The following is an 18,934-nucleotide window of genomic DNA, read 5'->3' on the forward strand; positions in this document are numbered from 1 at the left end:
ATTATAGCCCTTTATGCAATTACTCCAAAGAAAATTTCATTAGGTAACACTTGAATGGATTATGTTTCAATGAGACAAGCAAAAAGATGTCCTCTCTCCATGAAAGCCAAATATAAAAAGAAAGATAATGATGGTGGTGGTAGTGATGATGGTAATGATAAAGATGATGATGATCAATGATAATGATGAATACAGTGGTGGCAGAGGTGGTGTTGGTTGTGGCGGTGGTGGTGGCAGTAGCGGTGGTGGTGGTTGTGGTGGCGGTCGTGGTGGTGGTGAAAATAATGGGGTGGGGGATGATGATGATGACAATGAGAAGGTGCAGGAGAAGGGGGAGAGAGGGGGCAGAGATGGACAAGAAGGGACAGGAGGATGAGCTGATTTTTTTGGCAGGACAAAAAGCCATCTATTTCTATGGGAAAATGTATAAGATGGAAGGGTAGAAGACAGAGTTCATATTTCTTGACATTAGTTAATCTCATACATACACATACATAATCTCAAATATATAAACACAGGATTTGGGCAAGGTAATAAAGATATATCTCAAAGATGTAACAAAAGACTGCATTGATTAGCAGCATATTGTGTGGGAGAAGACCTACCCACTTGTTCAGGCTTGGCAAAATGAACATTGAAATTGAATCTGTGTGTAGGGGTGGGGTGGGGGTGGGGGCATATTATTAGATATACATATAAACATACATATGTATGTGTGTTTGGATGTGTCTATAGCTATCTATCTATGTAAATATTTATATATTTGTATACACAGACTACACCAAAAAATTGTATTTACGCTTCAGGAAAGGAAAAATCTGTATAAATACTTTAATACTAAATTTATTCAGACATCACAGGATTAATACAAGTTACCTTTGGACTTTTCAATTACAAAAAGTGCTCAAAGTGGTGGCCATTAGCTTCCAGACATTTATGTGTATGGTATACTGCTTGGGCAACGTTGGCCAAAGTGTCCAATGAGATTGCTGTACATGCATGTGTGGATTTTCTGATGACCAATAAACACAATTATGTCAGATTACTATTCCATTTAGCTTAAATTGTGCTTCATCAGACCACACAGTCTTTCTCCCCAGCTCTTCATCGTTGCCTATCATGTGTTTAAACCACTCACAAAACTGGACTCTTCAATCCAGATCATCTTCCTTAATCGTAATTATCTTGGGATGTAAATTTTCTACTTAACTCTCTTAAGAATGTACCATATGCTTGTACTGCTTACTCTTGTTTCACATGCACATTGGGTAGACTTCTGTGATGAACGTGTGAACTGTCCCAACACTATAGCTGGGGAGACAGCATGTGTTGCTGTGTGAAGTCTGCCAGGTTATCCTTTATGCACATCACACATGGTACCATGTGCTTTGAACTTATGAATCCATGAAATTGTGAAATGTTTTGAAGGTTGTTCCAAACTCATGGCTCCACTGTTTTTGCAGTTCCAACAACATTCTCAAATTAGAAATACCACTTTAAAATAATCTTATGTTCTTCAAACGATAACCATACATACTCCACATTGTAGACATCACTTGTTGATGCTACAGTCATGAGGCTAATGCCATCTGTTGAAAAAATAGCGTACTATAGTAAACAATGTTATTGCAGTTTGATAAAACATCAAAAGAGGTATTTATATTTTTAAAGGTACTTATACAAGTTAAATATTTATACAAAGTTTCCCTTTCCTGAAGTATGTATAGTTTTTTGGTGAACTCTCTCCCTCTCTCTCTCTCTCTCTCTCTCTCTCTCTATATATATATATATATATATATATATATATATATATGATTTGTTGGCAAAACAATTGGGTAACATAAATTCTAAATCTTGGCATTCTTTCTGAAACAAGTTTTTGATATTTTATTCAGAGTATTTTTTAATAAGAGTATTCATCACTAGAAAACATGCCTGAAACAGTTGTAGTGAACCTTAGCCCATTTGTGTTCTTTGTCTCTCTCTCTCTCTCTCTCTCTCTCTCTCTCTCTATATATATATATATATATATATATATATATATATATATATATATATATATATATACACATACACTACACACACACACACATAGACATATGCACGCACGCATCCTCGGTTTCTGTGATAGCTACTGACCTCCAGATATCCCAATCACCCATCCTTACCACTTGCCTTTCTATCATACATCTGGTACACATCTTTTTTATGAAACATAGCTTTATCACTTGTCCATCAATCATTCATATAATTGCCACCCATATCTCTATCACCCATACCTTTATTGCCTGTAACTCTAACACTTATGACTCTATTCCTCATACCTCAATCACTCCCTCCTCTTCTCCGTCTCACTCTCCTATGTTGCTGGTAAAGCTAAAGATGGATGTGGATGCTACAGTGGAGGCGCAATGGCCCAGTGGTTAGGGCAGCGGACTCGCAGTCATCTGATTGCAGTTTCGATTCCCAGACCGGGCGTTGTGAGTGTTTATTGAGCGAAAACACCTAAAAATCTCCACGAGGCTCCGGCAGGGGATGGTGGCGAACCCTGCTGTACTCTTCCAACTTTCTCTCACTCTTACTTCCTGTTTCTGTTGTACCTGTAATTCAAAGGTTTAGCCTTGTCACACTGTGTCACGCTGAATATCCCCGAGAACTATGTTAAGGGTACACGTGTCTGTGGAGTGCTCAGCCACTTGCACGTTAATTTCATGAGCAGGCTGTTCCGTTGATCGGATCAACTGGAGCCCATCGTCGTAAGCGACGGAGTGCTAACAACAAGGATGCTACTGAACCTATCTGACCCTTTCATTAACACTCCAACTCTTTTATCATTCTTATCTTCCTTGCTCTCTTGTCCTTCTCGAACTATGTACTCAAGTATATATGTCATACATGCTTCCTACCTCTTTGTTGGCCATTTAGTAATATCTATTATTCATCCTTACTATTTATCAGCCTCCTTATCATCACTAGAGTAGGTATCACAATGCACTCTATAAAGTCACTTTTTAAAGTTATCTCTACAGCTTTTCTGTAGAAATTAGAGGCAGGACTAAAAGTTATGATATTTCATATAGGAATACGTCTATGTAAACAATGTGACTGAAGATGGAAAAATAGGTATTGGGTGTGTATGCATGTTCAGGAGTTATTGTTCCTGCTTCTGCATTACATCCTATCCATTAACCACCCATGAATACATTGCTTAAAATAGCCACTAAATTTAGCAGCGTAACACTATTGGATAGACCAATTTACATATTAAACACATTCCTGGTAACTGGTAAATACATATTAATTGCTGGTAAGGACACTGTAAATCATTATGCAAATATAGTATACTCCCAAGTATATTAAAGATTTATAATACTGTAGGACATAACGAAATATGGTGTCTCCGCTAGCAATTAAATCTGTAAAGTGGTTGGTGTTAGGAAGATCATCCAACCATAGAAACCACACCAACAGCGAAATCTACAGGTGAGATATAATCCTTCATCCCATCTAGAAGTACAATCATAGCCATCTAGCCCTTGCCAGCATGGAAAGAAAGCATAAACTGATGACATTAGTAGAATTAGTGTTGACAATGATGATAACATAAGCAATATTCTCATGTGGATCTTACTTCAATATTATAAAGGTGGATCAGCATCTAATCAGGGTTGATTTCTTGACTCTGTAAAGTAAAGCTAGTTTTTATGATGTAGTTTGAAGTTGGAAATAATTTGTTTTGGCCATGTGATATGTGTGTGTGTGTGTGTGTGTGTGTGTGTGTGTGTGTGTGTGTAAGCCATCTAAGAGTCCATAAGTCAGGAAAAAATGCACTCGTATATCTGTCAGTAGAGTGAGTATATTGATCAAATTGTGCGGTATTATATATTCATTACGACTGATCTTACCAATCAGTTTTACTCTAGGGGTTCAATGGAACGTTAGGTAACAGTCTGATTATGTAACCCTGCACTCATCAGAGGTAACTGGCTACTTTTGATGAGCAGAGGGTTACGTAACTGAACTGTTAGCTAATGCTCCATTGAACCCCTAATGCAAAACTGATTGATAAGATCGACCATAATGGATATATAATACTGTACACTTCAGTTATTATGTATGTATGTATGTATGTATGTATGTATGTATGTATGTATTATACATGCATACATACAAAGGGAAAAATCACCATTCAACATGTACACCTAATTACAAATGTAGAATTAAAACAACCTGAAAAAAAGATTACCCAGGCTAAATGTATAAATCTCCTGTGACCAAACTGTGACTACATTCACTACATACAATAGACTTGTGATCTTAACAAAGATTTATATGAAGCATATATACAACCTGAGCCCTAAAAGTTTGGTTTTATGCAAAGGCAAAAAAAATTGTGGAACTCCAAGCACCTAGAATTAGATTTTTCCCCAAAACACAAAATGTATCATTATATGTAAACTGATACATCTAACGGAAATGTCTGATTCATAGCAGGGTGACATGATAAAGCCAGCTATTGAAGATAATTATCTCACTTCTATTGATGGACTGACAGAATGGTCAGCTAAATTTAGCAGTAAACAACGTACCAACAATTTAGCTGAAATCCATACCTATATCATGCAAACTGAAGAACATCAAAAACTTGTGGATGCTGTGGAAGTGATCTGGGTTATGTTTCAAGACGTTCACAACTTTAATTTGCATAACAGGCCATACGACTCTAGTATAAGTAAAGAATCCAGTAAATTAGAATCTGAGGCAGTAAATGAAATAGCAAGTAAAGATCTGAAGACCATGCAGTCCAGAGGTAGACACACCACCTATGTAATCATTAACTTTTTGATATATTTCTCAGCTGTTACAGTACTAGCATATCTCAAAGAGCTGAAGCTACACAACCTCTGTAAAAGACACCCCACAACAGATCAAGCTGAGTGTTACTGAAGATCTGTATGGAAAACAAATGAGGAATTCAACAAACAAGTTGTATGATTAAAAGAATTGGAACAGGACCACTGCCAACATGTCCAGCTAAAGCAATATGAAATAGACAGTGAAAAAATGATAACAGTTCTATAGAAAATTTCAAACAGGAAATCTCCAGGCCCAGATATCATAAAAGGTTATTGGTTGAAGAATTTCACCATTTATCGGCAAGATCTCGTATGGTTGTATGGAGAAAGTATCAAGGGCATATAAGAACTGCCCAAATGGTTATCAACTGCAACTACTTGTCATCCCCAAAAATAGCCAAACCACCCTAGCTAAAAATTATTGCCCAGTATCCTGCCAGAACATCTTGTACAAGCTATACACTGGGTGCTTCAGTCTGTTCTTGCATGATCATTGTGCTACCAACAACATTATAGCACATGGGCAAGCTAGAGGAAACAAGGTGTAGGGCTGTATACAGCAGCTAGTAATTAACAAAATGAATTGAAGGAATTTAACTGTGGTGTGGCTTGACTACCAGAAGGCTCTTGATAGTATATCACATGAATGGATCATCAAAGTTTTACAGTTAGCCAAAGTCCCACAACCACTTGTGTATACAATTGAATGCCTGACCAACACTTGATACACCACTTTGCTCCTTGAGAGTAATAAGGAGCAAATTGAGTTAGAAAGCATTCACAACCAAAATTGCATCTTTTAGAGTGATAGCCTGTCAGTGTTGCTCTTCATCCTCTGATTAAACTCACTATCATACCTGCTCATAAGGACCAGCGAAATGGATCCAGAAGTATCTCCCATCATTTCTTTGTTGAAGACCTGAAACTGTATGGGTCAAATATCAACTGCATAAAAAAGTGATTAGACCTTATAACACTGGAATGTACATTTTTAATAATAAAATGTTTTCCTTTTCATTTCTAAGTTTTCAGAAGAGAGCTTAAAAATGAACAGATTGACAATGCAACCTCTACAGTCTGGTGACAATTATAGGTATCTCAGACAAGATGAGAATGTCAGATATGATGAACCCATAAATAAGGAGTGGACCAGAAATGAAAACCTCAAGAGAGTAAAGAGAATATGACTATCGGAACTCTTAGCTTACAACACCATTGCAGTGCCTGTCCTCACAACTACGTTTTGCCTTTTGAAGTGGTTACTGCAAGAATTCAATGAAATAGATGTTTGAACTTGCAAGCTGTTCAATGTTACAGGAAACTTCAACATTAATGGAGATATAGACAGGTTATACTTCCCATGCAAGGATGATGGCTGTGGTCTCAAATCTGTACTGATTTCATATGAAACATGTATTGTGACACTGAAACATCTGCAGCAGAGGAAAGAGGCCTGTACCTTTCTTGCCCAAGTTTGTGATCCTGAAATCAACAACGTAATTATGATGGCTAATGAATTTGAGGAGAGGTATGAAATAAGAGTTGATACAGATCTCTCTCCAAAGAGCATTGGCAAAATTTATTTATCAAAAGAACAAAGTAGAAGGATGGACCAGTTTACTGAGAAGATAGTACCTGAGTACTTGACATGATAAACACAAACCATCAAAGGGATTGATCATGTCAAAAGCTTAGCATGGAGTTCCAAAGCAGATGAGATTGAGGAAGGGGACAATGCATTCAGTTAGTAAGTTGGTAGCTGGGATGGAAGTGTATAGGGAAACAATATCCAGGCTAAAAGGGAAGTTACTTTTTGTAATATGAATGAGTTGAAATCTCTCAGTTGGTTGATTATTTAAGTGGAGCTTCCAACATTTCCTGAGAAGGTTTGGAGAAGTGGCTTGAGAATATTAGACAGATGCCAAGAGATTTTGAAAGAATGGTCCACTAATACTGGTGACAGTAGGTGCAATTTTAAAACTTGGTGCTGGTTCATATGGGGAGTATGCAGCTTTTTGTGATGAAGTTGCACTTAAATCTTGCTTGAGAGTCCAGCTGATATCCTGATAGAGAATGGCTCTCCAGACTCTTTCACTAAATCTGGTAATGCCAGGACATCACCAGACCACCTAACAAAACCCACACTTCCAAGAAAAACATGTGGTTTCTGAAATTGCCACATTTTAGCATACAAACAACTGCTGTTATCTGTCGTATGATTTGTAGGGATGGATTGAATATATACTCTGGTCCTTCCTTCAAAAGGGTCCTAACTAAAACAGGGCAAGACTAAACAATGTCTTCTGTACATTGCCTCTCTGCCTGATCAAAGATGAAAATGTATGCCTGCAGTCCTACATAGTGTATAAAACCACATGTAGCAAATGTAATGAATTCTAAATCAGAAGTACCATCAAGCAAGTTCACTAACAGGTTTAAGAAGATCTCTATCTTAATACTTCTTCCATCAAAAAACACCTACAGAAATGTCACACCTAAGACATCCAAAAAATGTGTGTGTGTATATATATATATATATATAAATATATACATGGGAAATTATCAGCATTTGGTAGTCCTAGCATTTGTTGAGATATGAGTTTAGTTGTTTCTTGTTTAGAAAAGGCAACATAAAAGAATTATTAGTAATGTGATTTAACTATAACCCTTCCATAAATATTGGTGATTTTATCAGAATCTTAGATTTCAACAATTCCATTTTGGGATAAATCTTAGTCTTATTTCTGTTTGCATCACATTTTTATTTTTACCTTCACTTACAATCCAATGATTTTATCAATCCATATTTCTATCAAACCTTGTTTCTAGTCAATCAATGTTTGTTACAATTTGTTTCTAGACATGTGATTGGTTGTGAGTACACATCATTGGTGAAGCACAACTAGGCCAAAATGTATCCAGTATTCTCATTAGCTGCTGCTGGGATGGTTTTTGTTTCCCTCTAATACATATTGTGCTTTTAAACACAGCACACCTGTCAGAGATATTTCTCTGAAAAAATACTGCAGTAACTCACTTTTCATTGTGTTATTTACATTGAGTATGATATACAGATGGCTATTTAATTTTAATACAGCTTCTATTACAGATAACAGAATTTTATTCAGGCAGATGGCTATTCACAACACAAGTCTTGTGTTTTCCTATATATCAGAAGTGACAAATTTCATCTAAGTGTGTCTGTTAAGTATATGCCATTGTTATCAATGGCCTAACTAGGAAGAAACACATCTAGCACTCTTCCTACCTACTGCTGGGCTAATTTTTGCCTCCCTATCATATATCAGGCTGAGTAAAAAGTAAGCAATGCTTTGAAACATGAAATTCATCACAATATATTTCAACAATGCAGAAATTTTATTCATCAAAGTAAGTACCATTACAATCAACACATTTTTGTCAATGAGTTACAAGTTTGTTTATTCTGGTACCATAAAAATCTGGAGTTCTGGAGCTGATGAATTCTTTGAATGCACTTTCAGCATCGGTTTGATTTTTGAACTCATTTTCTCACAGGAAACCATCAAGGTGCTTGAAAAGTGGTAGTCGGTAGGAGGAAGGTCTGGGGAATAAGCTTGGTGGGGAAGAACTTTGTAGCCAAATTCCCTCAACTTCTGGTGTGTCACTAAAGTAACGTGTGGTCGAGCATTGTCATGAAGAATGATTGGCCCTCTTCCGTTGACCAGTGTGGGATGGAGGAGTAGCAGTTTTTTGTTTATTTTGTGCAACTTCATGGCAATATGTTTCTGCAGTAATGGGTTTTCCGAGTTTTAAGAAGTTATAGTGGATGAGTCTAGCAGTACACCACCAATCAGTCACCATAACCTTCTTTTTGAAGAGCTCAGGTTTAGGGAAGGTTTTTGGAGCTTCATTTTGATCCAATCATTGCAAAGAATGTTTTTTATTATTGTACAGAATCCACTTTTCATTGCAAGTTACAATACGGTTGAGAAATGGATTTGTCTGTTCACAGAGAAGAAGCAACAAACAAATTTCATATCTGTGCATTTTCTGATTTTCATTCAAATCAGGTGGTTCCTATGTGTCGAGCTTTTTTAATTTTCTGATTGCATACAAATGGTTGAAGGCAGTTTTCTGGCTAACTTGAAGTTCTTTTGCCAGTTCTCGACTGGTTTTACATGGATATTTCTCAATGATAGACTTTAATTGACAGTCATCGATAACAGATGGGCATTCACTAAGCTCACTGTCTTCAAAGCTCAGGTCTCTACTGCGAAATCGTTTAAACCATTTTCGAGCTGACCACTCATTGGTTATTTCCTTGCTAAATGCTTTGTTGATATCATGAGCAGTTTCAGCTGTTTTATGTCCTTTTTAGAAGTTGAATAGCATGATTGCGCTTTGACAGTTCCATTTCACATGATTGTAACAATGGTGATTGTAACAATGGTGATTGTAACAATGGTGATTGTAACAATGGTGATTGTAACAATGGTGATTGTAACATTGTTAATTTATTGATGTGTCTGGGCAAGTCTATGTCTGTATTATCAGACACTTTTTTTTAAATGTTTTTAAAAATTCAAAACTTCAAAAATCTGATAGAAATTCTTCATGGTTCAAAATGTTGCTTACTTTTTACTCAACCTGATATACTGCGTTTTTATGCACAGCATGTCCATAAGAGATATTATATTTGGATAAATATAACAGTAATTAACTTATGTTTCTGTTAATCCATATTACTGTTAATCTATGTTTCTTGCTAATTCTAATTTTCATGTTTGTTTCTTATTCATCTTTATTTTTGATAATCCGTTTTTTGTTCATTAATTGTTTATTAATTTTTTTCACTTAGTCAATTCTCATTACTTGATAAACTTCGTTTCTGATAATCTTTCCTTTCATACAACTCTTTGACAAGGTCTTCCATGTTTTACCTTTTCTTTTTTCTCTCACCCAGGATCTTGTGACACTATGCACTCTTGGTACTGGCACCACATTTGGAGAATCAGTTCTCACAGACAAACCCAGACATGCCACTGTTGTAACAAGTGATTTTTGTGAATTAATACGTGTTGAACAAAAAGATTTTAAAATATTATGGGAAGTAAGTACTTTTCACTTTCTTTTTTTTCTTTCTTTCTTGATATTGCCGTACTTAACTGAATCAGAGTGACTTTGCATTTCCAGTGCAGAGTCACTCAGGGTACAATTTAAACCAAGAACATAAGGTACAAGACCTGAAATTTTGTGGGACCTGAAATTTTAATCGATTAAATCAAACCCAATACTTAACTGATATTTTATTTTATTGACCTTGAAGGGTGAAAGGCAGAACATTAATATTCACAATAACAACAATAACAAAAACAGTTATAATAATATTCCCAAAAGTTTGCACAAGGTCAGCAATTATAGGGACAGTGATTGAGGGATTGTCAATTGCATCAACTCCAGTTCAACTGGTACTTCTTTTTATTGACCTCAAAATGAATATGAACTTAGAATGTAAAGATCCATAAGAGATGCCACCAAGAATTTTGTCCAATGCACTAACAGTTCTTCCAGATCACTACATTATTACTGCATTCCTGCATCCATTACAGATAGATTCAGCTTCTTCTGTTCTTTTCTTTTTGAAAGTTGTTTTCTCTTTTTCCCATGTTTTTTTTTTCTCTTTTTGTCTTCAAATCTTCTCCTTCAAACACTTATGTCGAAGTCAACAGGAGCAACCATCATTATTATTATTTGTGTTCCAGTCTTATTAGGGTCAACTTTTCCTTTTACCACCTTAACAACAACAACAACAACAACAATCCTTTCTCCTATAGGCACAAGGCCTGAAATTTAGTAGGAGCGGATTAGTTGATTACATTGACCCCAATATTCAACTGGTACTTATTTTATCTACTCCAAAAGGATGGAAGGCAAAGTAAAACTTGGCAGAATTTGAACTCAGAATGTAAAGATCCAGAAGAAATTCCATTAGGAATTTTGTACAATGCACTAATGGTTCTGCCAGATAACCACCTTAATAATAATACTTATTATAATATTAATAATAATAATAATAATAATAATAATAATACTCCTTTCTACTATAGGCACAAGGCTTGAAATTTTGTGGGAGGGAACTAGTTGATTACATCAACCCCAGTGTTTTACTGGTACTTAATTTATCAACCCCAAAAGGATGAATGGCAAAGTCGACCTTGGCGGAATTTGAACTCAGAATGTAGTGATGGGCAAAATACTGTGAAGTATTTTGCCTGGTGTTCTAACAATTCTGCCAATTCACCACCTCAATAATAATAATTATTATAATAATGATGTTTCAAATTTTGGCACAATGCCAGGAAGCTCAATGGTACTGTTTGTTGCATACATTAATGACATAGATGCCAACTTAAAGAATACCACAGTGCTGTACCTTGAGATAAAAAGGACAGATCCTGAACACTATAGATCTCTCCTACAATCAGACTTGGACACAATGCAACAATGGATCACAGACTGGCAACTCAAGCTGGCTGTGGACAAGCGTATCACCATGCATTTTGAGAGGAAAACCCAGCATCCACATGCTCTCTCCACAACACTAATATCGGGAAGTTTTCTTGTGAACATGACCTGGGCATTATTGTCAGCAGCGATTTGTGCATCTCTGAAATTGTCAAGAAGACAGAAGGTGTCTTGGCATCACTCAGCAAGACCTTTGTCGGCTGCTCTCCAGCTATTTATTTAAGGCTGTATATGGCTATGGTGTGGCCAGACTTGGAAATTGCATCACCAGTCTGGAATCCTTATCTTGCTCAGGACATTGACTTCTTGGAAACTGTTCAGAGACATGAACTACGTAAATACCCTCCATCAGGCATCTACCATACTCTGAGTGCCTTGCTTCCCTGGACATAGATACATTGAAGCTCTGACATCTGGCAACTGACTTGCTAAACACCCACAAAATTATTAACCATCATGCCAACAACCACCTTGAGCACCTTTTTGAGCTCCATGTGTCTAACACACGTGGGCACTCCTAGAAAGTCAGAAAACAGAACAGCTTCCATGACTTTCGGAAACATTTTTTCACACACAGAGTTGCTGAAGTATAGAACAAACTACCTGCATCAATTGTTAGTTGCCATGACATTGCATCCTTTAAAACCTCCATGCTTCCTGAAATTTGCCAGCACTAGACTTGATATTCCCCACTCCATACACATGCACACATGTATGTCATGGCTCATACACTGTTCACTTTCCTGACTTTTGTATATAATTCTGTGTACTGAACATGCACCTTTGATGAGTTGTAGTGCACCTGAGCATTATACACAATAATTTCATTATTATTATTTTATTTTATTGACCCTGAAAGGATAAAAGGCAAAGTCAACCTTAGCAGAATTTGAACTCAGAACATAAAGTTGGAGGAAATACCACTAAGTATTTAGCCTGGCGTGCTAACAGTTCTGCCAATAATAATAATAAAAATGATAATAATAATAATAATAATAATAATAATAATGATAATAATAATTTTTGTATATTTTACCCCAGTGTCACTTTGATGGTATGTACTGCTATCTCCCACTCAATAATAATAACAATAATAATGATAATAATATTTTAATGATTTCTTTTAATTTCCACTAAAATCATCAAAGGAGGAAGATGTTATAAAAGTTACACTACACATGGGGATTTACACAAAACTGAGTGATGAAAGAAAGTAGGTTGAGAGAAATTAAGTGAAAAGTGTATGTTGTATAGAAAATATGTTGAATCCATGGATGATGATAGAGTCCTCCTGATGAAGCCTCTAACATGGGCCGATCAGGGAACCCCACAGATCCAAGATCTCCCAGAAATCAAAAACAAAAACATTCACCCAATTGTTGTTCTTTACTTTGAAGGTGCATGGCTTAGAGCAGTTCCAATCGCTATATTTTTGTCTCGGTCAGCCATCTCTTGACGACTTCACTGGAGTAGAGCACTTCCCTTCTCACCCTCAATCACTTTCTCTCCTGTGTAAAACTTGGAAAATTCCACGGACGGTTTTTCTTTTTTTTTTTTGTGGCAGCACAGTGTGTATTTTATATATATATTTTTTTGTATTGTTTATTTATTAATCCTTTTAGAACAAAGGACTTTATAGTTGGAGGCCATCTTTCCTCTCAATAAACCATTCAAAGCTGAATACGATGTTTGCGTAAGCAGAGTTACGTCCCTTGCTTAAGAACCCACTACTCTAGTCTGCTGTGTATAGTATTTATTTTGCCTGACTTTTTCAAGTAGTCCCTTCTCTCCCTCTCTCTCTTTCTCTTTTGCTTTTTCGTTTTTCAAAATGTAAGGAACCAGCAGTTAACCTTTTGGAGGCCTGTAATTAATAATGCTATTGTCATGAAAAAGATATGTTATATAAAATGAATAAATAGCAGGCAGACCATAGCGTGTCGGTTGCTAAGGTTGTTCTTTGCTGAAGATCTGGAGTTAATCTCTTAATCGACCAGCAGGACTGAATGTATTTTGAAATGTAAAATTTATTCATTAAATTCTTCTGAACTATTTTCACATAACTAAAGTTATTATGGTAGCTAATATGTGGAATACTCCCTTTGAGTAATTCCTGTCAGTCACATAAATGCGACATGTTTGTGAAAATAAAGGTCAATGTATGTAGTTAAATTGAACTCAGAAATGTTAATGGAAGAGATATGATAATTGAATATATCCCAGCATGTGGTTGGTACTTATTCTGTTGACCCTTTGCTGGGGATAAAGAACAAAGTGAATTCCAGTAAGATTTGAAGTAGAGTACGACAAGAAACTTATGAAATATTTAGTCTGGTGCCCAACTGTTTCTGTGCCATTACTATTTTTATCTAATCAATAAAATCAATATCATGATGTATCATTCATTCACCACAGCAGAACATCAACAATAGGAAAAACAATTTCTCCGCTGATGAAGCACAATAAAATAATATCAATATTATACAGAATATTGAATTCTAACTTTGGTTCAAGACCACAAACACCAGGGTTGGAAACACTCTATTAAAAATGATTTCAGTATTTGACACACACCTAATTCTATTGACCCCAAGAACAGAGCCAGATTGAGATTTTATTGGCACCTGGGATACAATTATCATGAGCTACAAATATCATAAGGTCCCCAGCATTATTTTCAATAACTTTTCACTTATACACTACAGACCTTCCAGGTGTTAGAGACCCTTGGGCTGAAGCCTCTAAACCTCATACATTAGTCCTGTACTGCCCAGAAGGATGAAAGGCAAAGTCAGTCTCAGTTTATTTCGACTAGAAAATCTATTACTTTGTTTCTCACATTTTATCTGTCCATGTTGTATTTTGATTTTATATTCACCCAGAAAAGTAACAGATTTATAGATATAGATGATGGGAATAATGACTGTCATGCATTTCTCAATACTTCTGTTTTATGCTTTCTATTTTCTTTTCACTGATTTAGTGAGAGAACAAAGAGTGATGCCTCTTATTGGTTTTAGCATCTCTGGGACTGGGGAAGAAAGTGAGAAAGTTATGTTCAAGACCAGAAACCTGTCCCCAAACGTTTGTAGCAGAGTGCCAGATGGTAGTGAATTTGATGATGGATCAAGTTTGTGACTAAAATATAAGAACAAACCCTCCGATGGGTTTCCACACAACATCTGCTTGCTAAATTCAACTGATAAGGCTTTGGTCAATACAAAGCTATATTAAACAACATTTGGCCTGTGTGCCACATGCTGAGATGGAACATGAGACCTTACAACTGTAAAGCAAACTCCTGAACGTCACAACTATGCTTGTGTTTATATAATCGTTTCAAATTTAGAAACATGGCCAAGATTTTCAAGGAGTTGATTATATTGACCCTAGTACTTGACTGGTGCTTTATTTTATTCACCTTAAAAGGATAAAAAGCAAGGCTGACCTTGGTGAAAGAAGAAATGCCACATGGCATTTTTTTCCAGTATTCTATTGATTCTGCCTATCTGCCACTCTATTGTGTCTATATAAAAAAAATACCAGACTACAATATTGTTTTTATTTTCTTATTTATAAAACTGCTATCTGTATCAAACATGGAGTTAGAGCCCCAGATTCGTTGAAGAGGACACTGTATGATATTTATGCCTTGCTTTTCAAAGCAAAGTCAAAAGAAAAATTCCTGCCTGTTCTGGTGTAGCTGTCTATTTTTCCAGCAGTCACATACTGGATATTCCACTGGATCAAGTGTGCATGGACTGAGAGGATGTCTCTGTTTGCCTATGTTGTGGATAATCATAAGTTTAACTGTTTGGAGATGTGTCCACATGTATACAACCCCCATCCTGCAAACATATGTATATACACACACATACATCATGTGTACATCCATACATGCATTCATAAGTACACACACACACACATATGGCTGTTTCCTAACACACACAGGCATGGCTGTTTCTTAACACATAGGCATGGCTGTTTCCTAACAAGTTTACTTCCCAACTACATGGTTTCAAGTTCAATCCTACTGCATGGCATTTTTGCAAGTGTCATCTACTCTAGCCAACCAAAGCTTTGTGAGTGGATTTGGTTGAGAGAAACTAAAACAAGCCCATCGTATATGTATAATGTGTTTGTGTGTGTGTGTGTGTTACTGTCTCCTTTCCTTGACATCGCATGATAATTGCGAATGGGTCTCACCATCATACAAACAGTGTCCTTCATATCCAATCATTTGTGAAAATATGTCTGGTCTAGGGGAAATACTACCTTACCTTGGAAACAGGGGAGGGTTAGCAACAGGAAAGGCATTTGCCATAGAAAATGTGCTTTAACAAATTCGTCCAACCCATACAACTAAGGAAAAGAGAACAGTAAAATGATGATCATCATGTACATCATCATATATATATTCCTTTATTTTCTTTTATCTTTTCTTTTACTTGTTTCAGTCATTAGACTTCTGCCATGCTGGGGCACCACCTTGAAGACTTCTTAGTTGAATGGATCGACCCCAGTACATATTTTTCATTAAGCCTGGTACTTATTCTATTGGTTTCTTTTGCTGAACTGCTAAGTTACGGGGACATAAGCACACCGATACCAGTTATTAAAGTGGTGGTGGGGTACAAATGCAAACACAAAAACACCAGGTGTGGCTGTGTGGTAAGAGGCATGCTTCCCAACCACATGGTTCCATGCTCAGTCTCACAGCATGGCATCTTGGGCAAGTGTCTTCTACTTTAGCCTTAAACTAACTAAAGCCTTGCGAGTGTATATGGTAGATGGAAACTGAAAGAAGCCCGTTGTATTTATATAAATATGTGTGTGTTTGTATCTATGCATGTGTCTTTGTATCTGTGTTTGCACCCCCCCCCATCACCACTTTACAATGGGTGTTGGTGTGTTTACATCCCCATAGCTTAGCAGTTCAGCAAAAGAGACTGATAGAATAAGTATCAGGCTTAAAAATATAAGTACTGGAGTTGATTCATTCAACTAAAAATTCGAAACAGTGTCCCAGCATGGCTGCAGTCTAATGACTGAAACAGGTAAAATTTAAAAAAAACATACGTTTCTGTCAACCAGATTCACTCACAAGGCCTTAGTTGGCCCAAGACTATATTAGAGAACACTTACCCAAGGTGTGATGCAGTGGGATTGAACCTATATTAGAGGACACTTACCCAAGGTGTGATGCAGTGGGACTGAACCTAGAACCACAGTTTGGGAAGCAAGCATCTTAGCACACAACTGTGCCTGCACCTATGTCCATATTTCCATGCTGGCATAGATTAAACAAAACAACTTGTTGAGGCAGATTTCTTACAGCTATATGCTCTTGCTTGTTGCCAACCTTTACCATTCATTGAAAATGATAAAGCCTCTTAATTTAATGGACTTTTCCTTCTTGGAGTATATAAAGCAGGTATGAGCGACCTTTTTCAAGAACACGGTCACATGAGATATGACTTATCATCAGACAGGGCCCTGCTACTAAAAAAATTCAAGGTTGTTTTTCCTAAGGATTTGGCTATTATTTCTAGAAGGTAGAGAGACCATATAGAGGCTTCCGCATTGGTTCGTGAAGAATACAACACTGTACAGTTAATGTTATATAACCCCAGGTCAAGGTTGATAATTGGTTTGTTCAAGCAGACCTATTATCAAAAAAGGTTCTAGCCATGACCATCACATTGATTTATTCAAACGTAGTGCATCTTGGACTACATTGTTCGATGTCGTCCCAGAAAGTCTCATAGACTGCAGTTTGTCCATAACTGATATTAAGGATTTTTTTTTTTTTTTTTTTTGTTATCAAATAGTGTTACAGGACATGCAGAAATGATATTCACTCATAGATCTGCGCGCGCGCTCAAGCATGCACACACCATACACTTACACTTAATCTTCGTCTGAAAAACGCATCCATTTTAGTTAATGTTTCTCTGATTTATCTCCCTTCGATCACTGACTGTATTTCGTTCACACAAGAAATCCTTGATGTGGCTACTGACCTGCTAGAAATAACAGCGACATCTTCCGTAAAGTACAGGTTGCTGTCTTAGCAAATGAAAGATACATTGAATAATGTAGTCTTAGATACACTACGCTTAGAACCTTTTTTGATAATAGCTCTGCTTGAACAATCCTATTATCAAGCTTGACCTGCAGTTATACAACATTAACTATACAGTACTGTATGCTCCCCTAACTAATGTGGAAGCCTCTAGGTGGTCTCTCTGTCTTCTAGAAAGAATAGCCAAACCTTCTTCAAATCACTTCCTATTGTCTTAAAATGAGAAACAAATCCATTGATACCTTCAGGTATGATGGTCAGAGGTGGAGTTACTTTGATGTTTCAACATTAACAATTAAGTAAAGTTTTGGAGTCATTTTTGCTTCAGTATTTTATTCATTTATTTATTAATTTATCTATTGTCATTTAATTAAAGCCACAAAATTATGGGACAATTTCTGTTTTATTTGATTGATTGTTATAGTTATTGCTGTTGTTTAACCCAAGCTTATGTCAAATTCAGAAGATTTATGACCATTTTGTCTTTTAATCAGAAATTATCTTCTGTGTGTGGAGGCGCAATGGCCCAGTGGTTAGGGCAGCGAACTCGCGGTCATAGGATCGCGGTTTCGATTCCCAAACCGGGCGTTGTGAGTGTTTATTGAGCGAAAACACCTAAAGCTCCACGAGGCTCCGGCAGGGGATGGTGGCAAACTCTGCTGTACTCTTCCACCACAACTTTCTCTCACTCTTACTTCCTGTTTCTCTTGTGCCTGTAATTCAAAGGGTCAGCCTTGTCACACTGTGTCACACTGAATATCCCCGAGAACTATGTTAAGGGTACATGTGTCTGTGGAATGCTCAGCCACTTGCATGTTAATTTCACGAGTAGGCTGTTCCGTTGATCAGATCAACTGGAACCCTCGATGTCGTAAGCGACGGAGTGCCAACAAATCTTCTGTGTCCTTAAGACAGTGAACTAGCAGGATTGTTAGCACAGTTGGCAAAATGCCTAAACAGCATTTCTTCCAGCTTTACATTCTGAGTTCAAATTCTGCTGAGATTAACTTTGCCTTTCATCCTTTCAGACTCAATAGAATAAGTAACAGTTGAGCACTGCAGCTGATGTAATCTATTTGCCACCTTTCCCAAAATTGCAGGCCTTGTGCCTATTGTAGAAAGCACTATCAACTGTGTTTTTCCTTGTTCTTAACCGAGTCAGTCCTAACTTTTGACCAAACATAGTAACATAGTGTATCTAGGACTACATTATCTAAAGAGTCCTTCTTTGTTTGACCTCAACTCCAGCCGAACTGTTACCATCCTATCATTTATTTGGACACAATGTATGTAGGACTGCATTATTTTATATATCCTTTTCTTTATTGCTTTTGTTTTCCACAAGACAGTCCTCATCCGGCAGACCTGTAGTCAAAGGCACTGCTGTGACCATCATGTCTTTTATTCAGACACAGTGTATTCAACACTACATTATAAAACGTGCCCTTCTTTTTCAAAACATTAAAGTGTTATGTGAGAAAAAAATTGA

At 36.7% G+C, this 18,934-nt stretch overlaps 1 protein-coding gene across 1 annotated transcript in view; it reads left to right on the top strand.

The window, feature by feature from the left end:
* Nucleotides 1-18,934, top strand: part of LOC106867327 (rap guanine nucleotide exchange factor 4) — an 828,140-nt gene that overhangs the window by 338,023 nt on the left and 471,183 nt on the right. Inside the window, exon 4 of the mRNA XM_089350109.1 lies at nt 9,802-9,948. Within this exon, the coding sequence (XP_089206235.1) occupies nt 9,802-9,948 (147 nt within the window). The remainder of the gene's footprint in view (nt 1-9,801; nt 9,949-18,934) is intronic.

Source organism: Octopus bimaculoides, chromosome 4 (assembly GCF_046866305.1).
Source record: "Octopus bimaculoides isolate indiv1 chromosome 4, ASM4686630v1, whole genome shotgun sequence".
NCBI classification, from domain to species: Eukaryota; Metazoa; Mollusca; class Cephalopoda; order Octopoda; family Octopodidae; genus Octopus; species Octopus bimaculoides.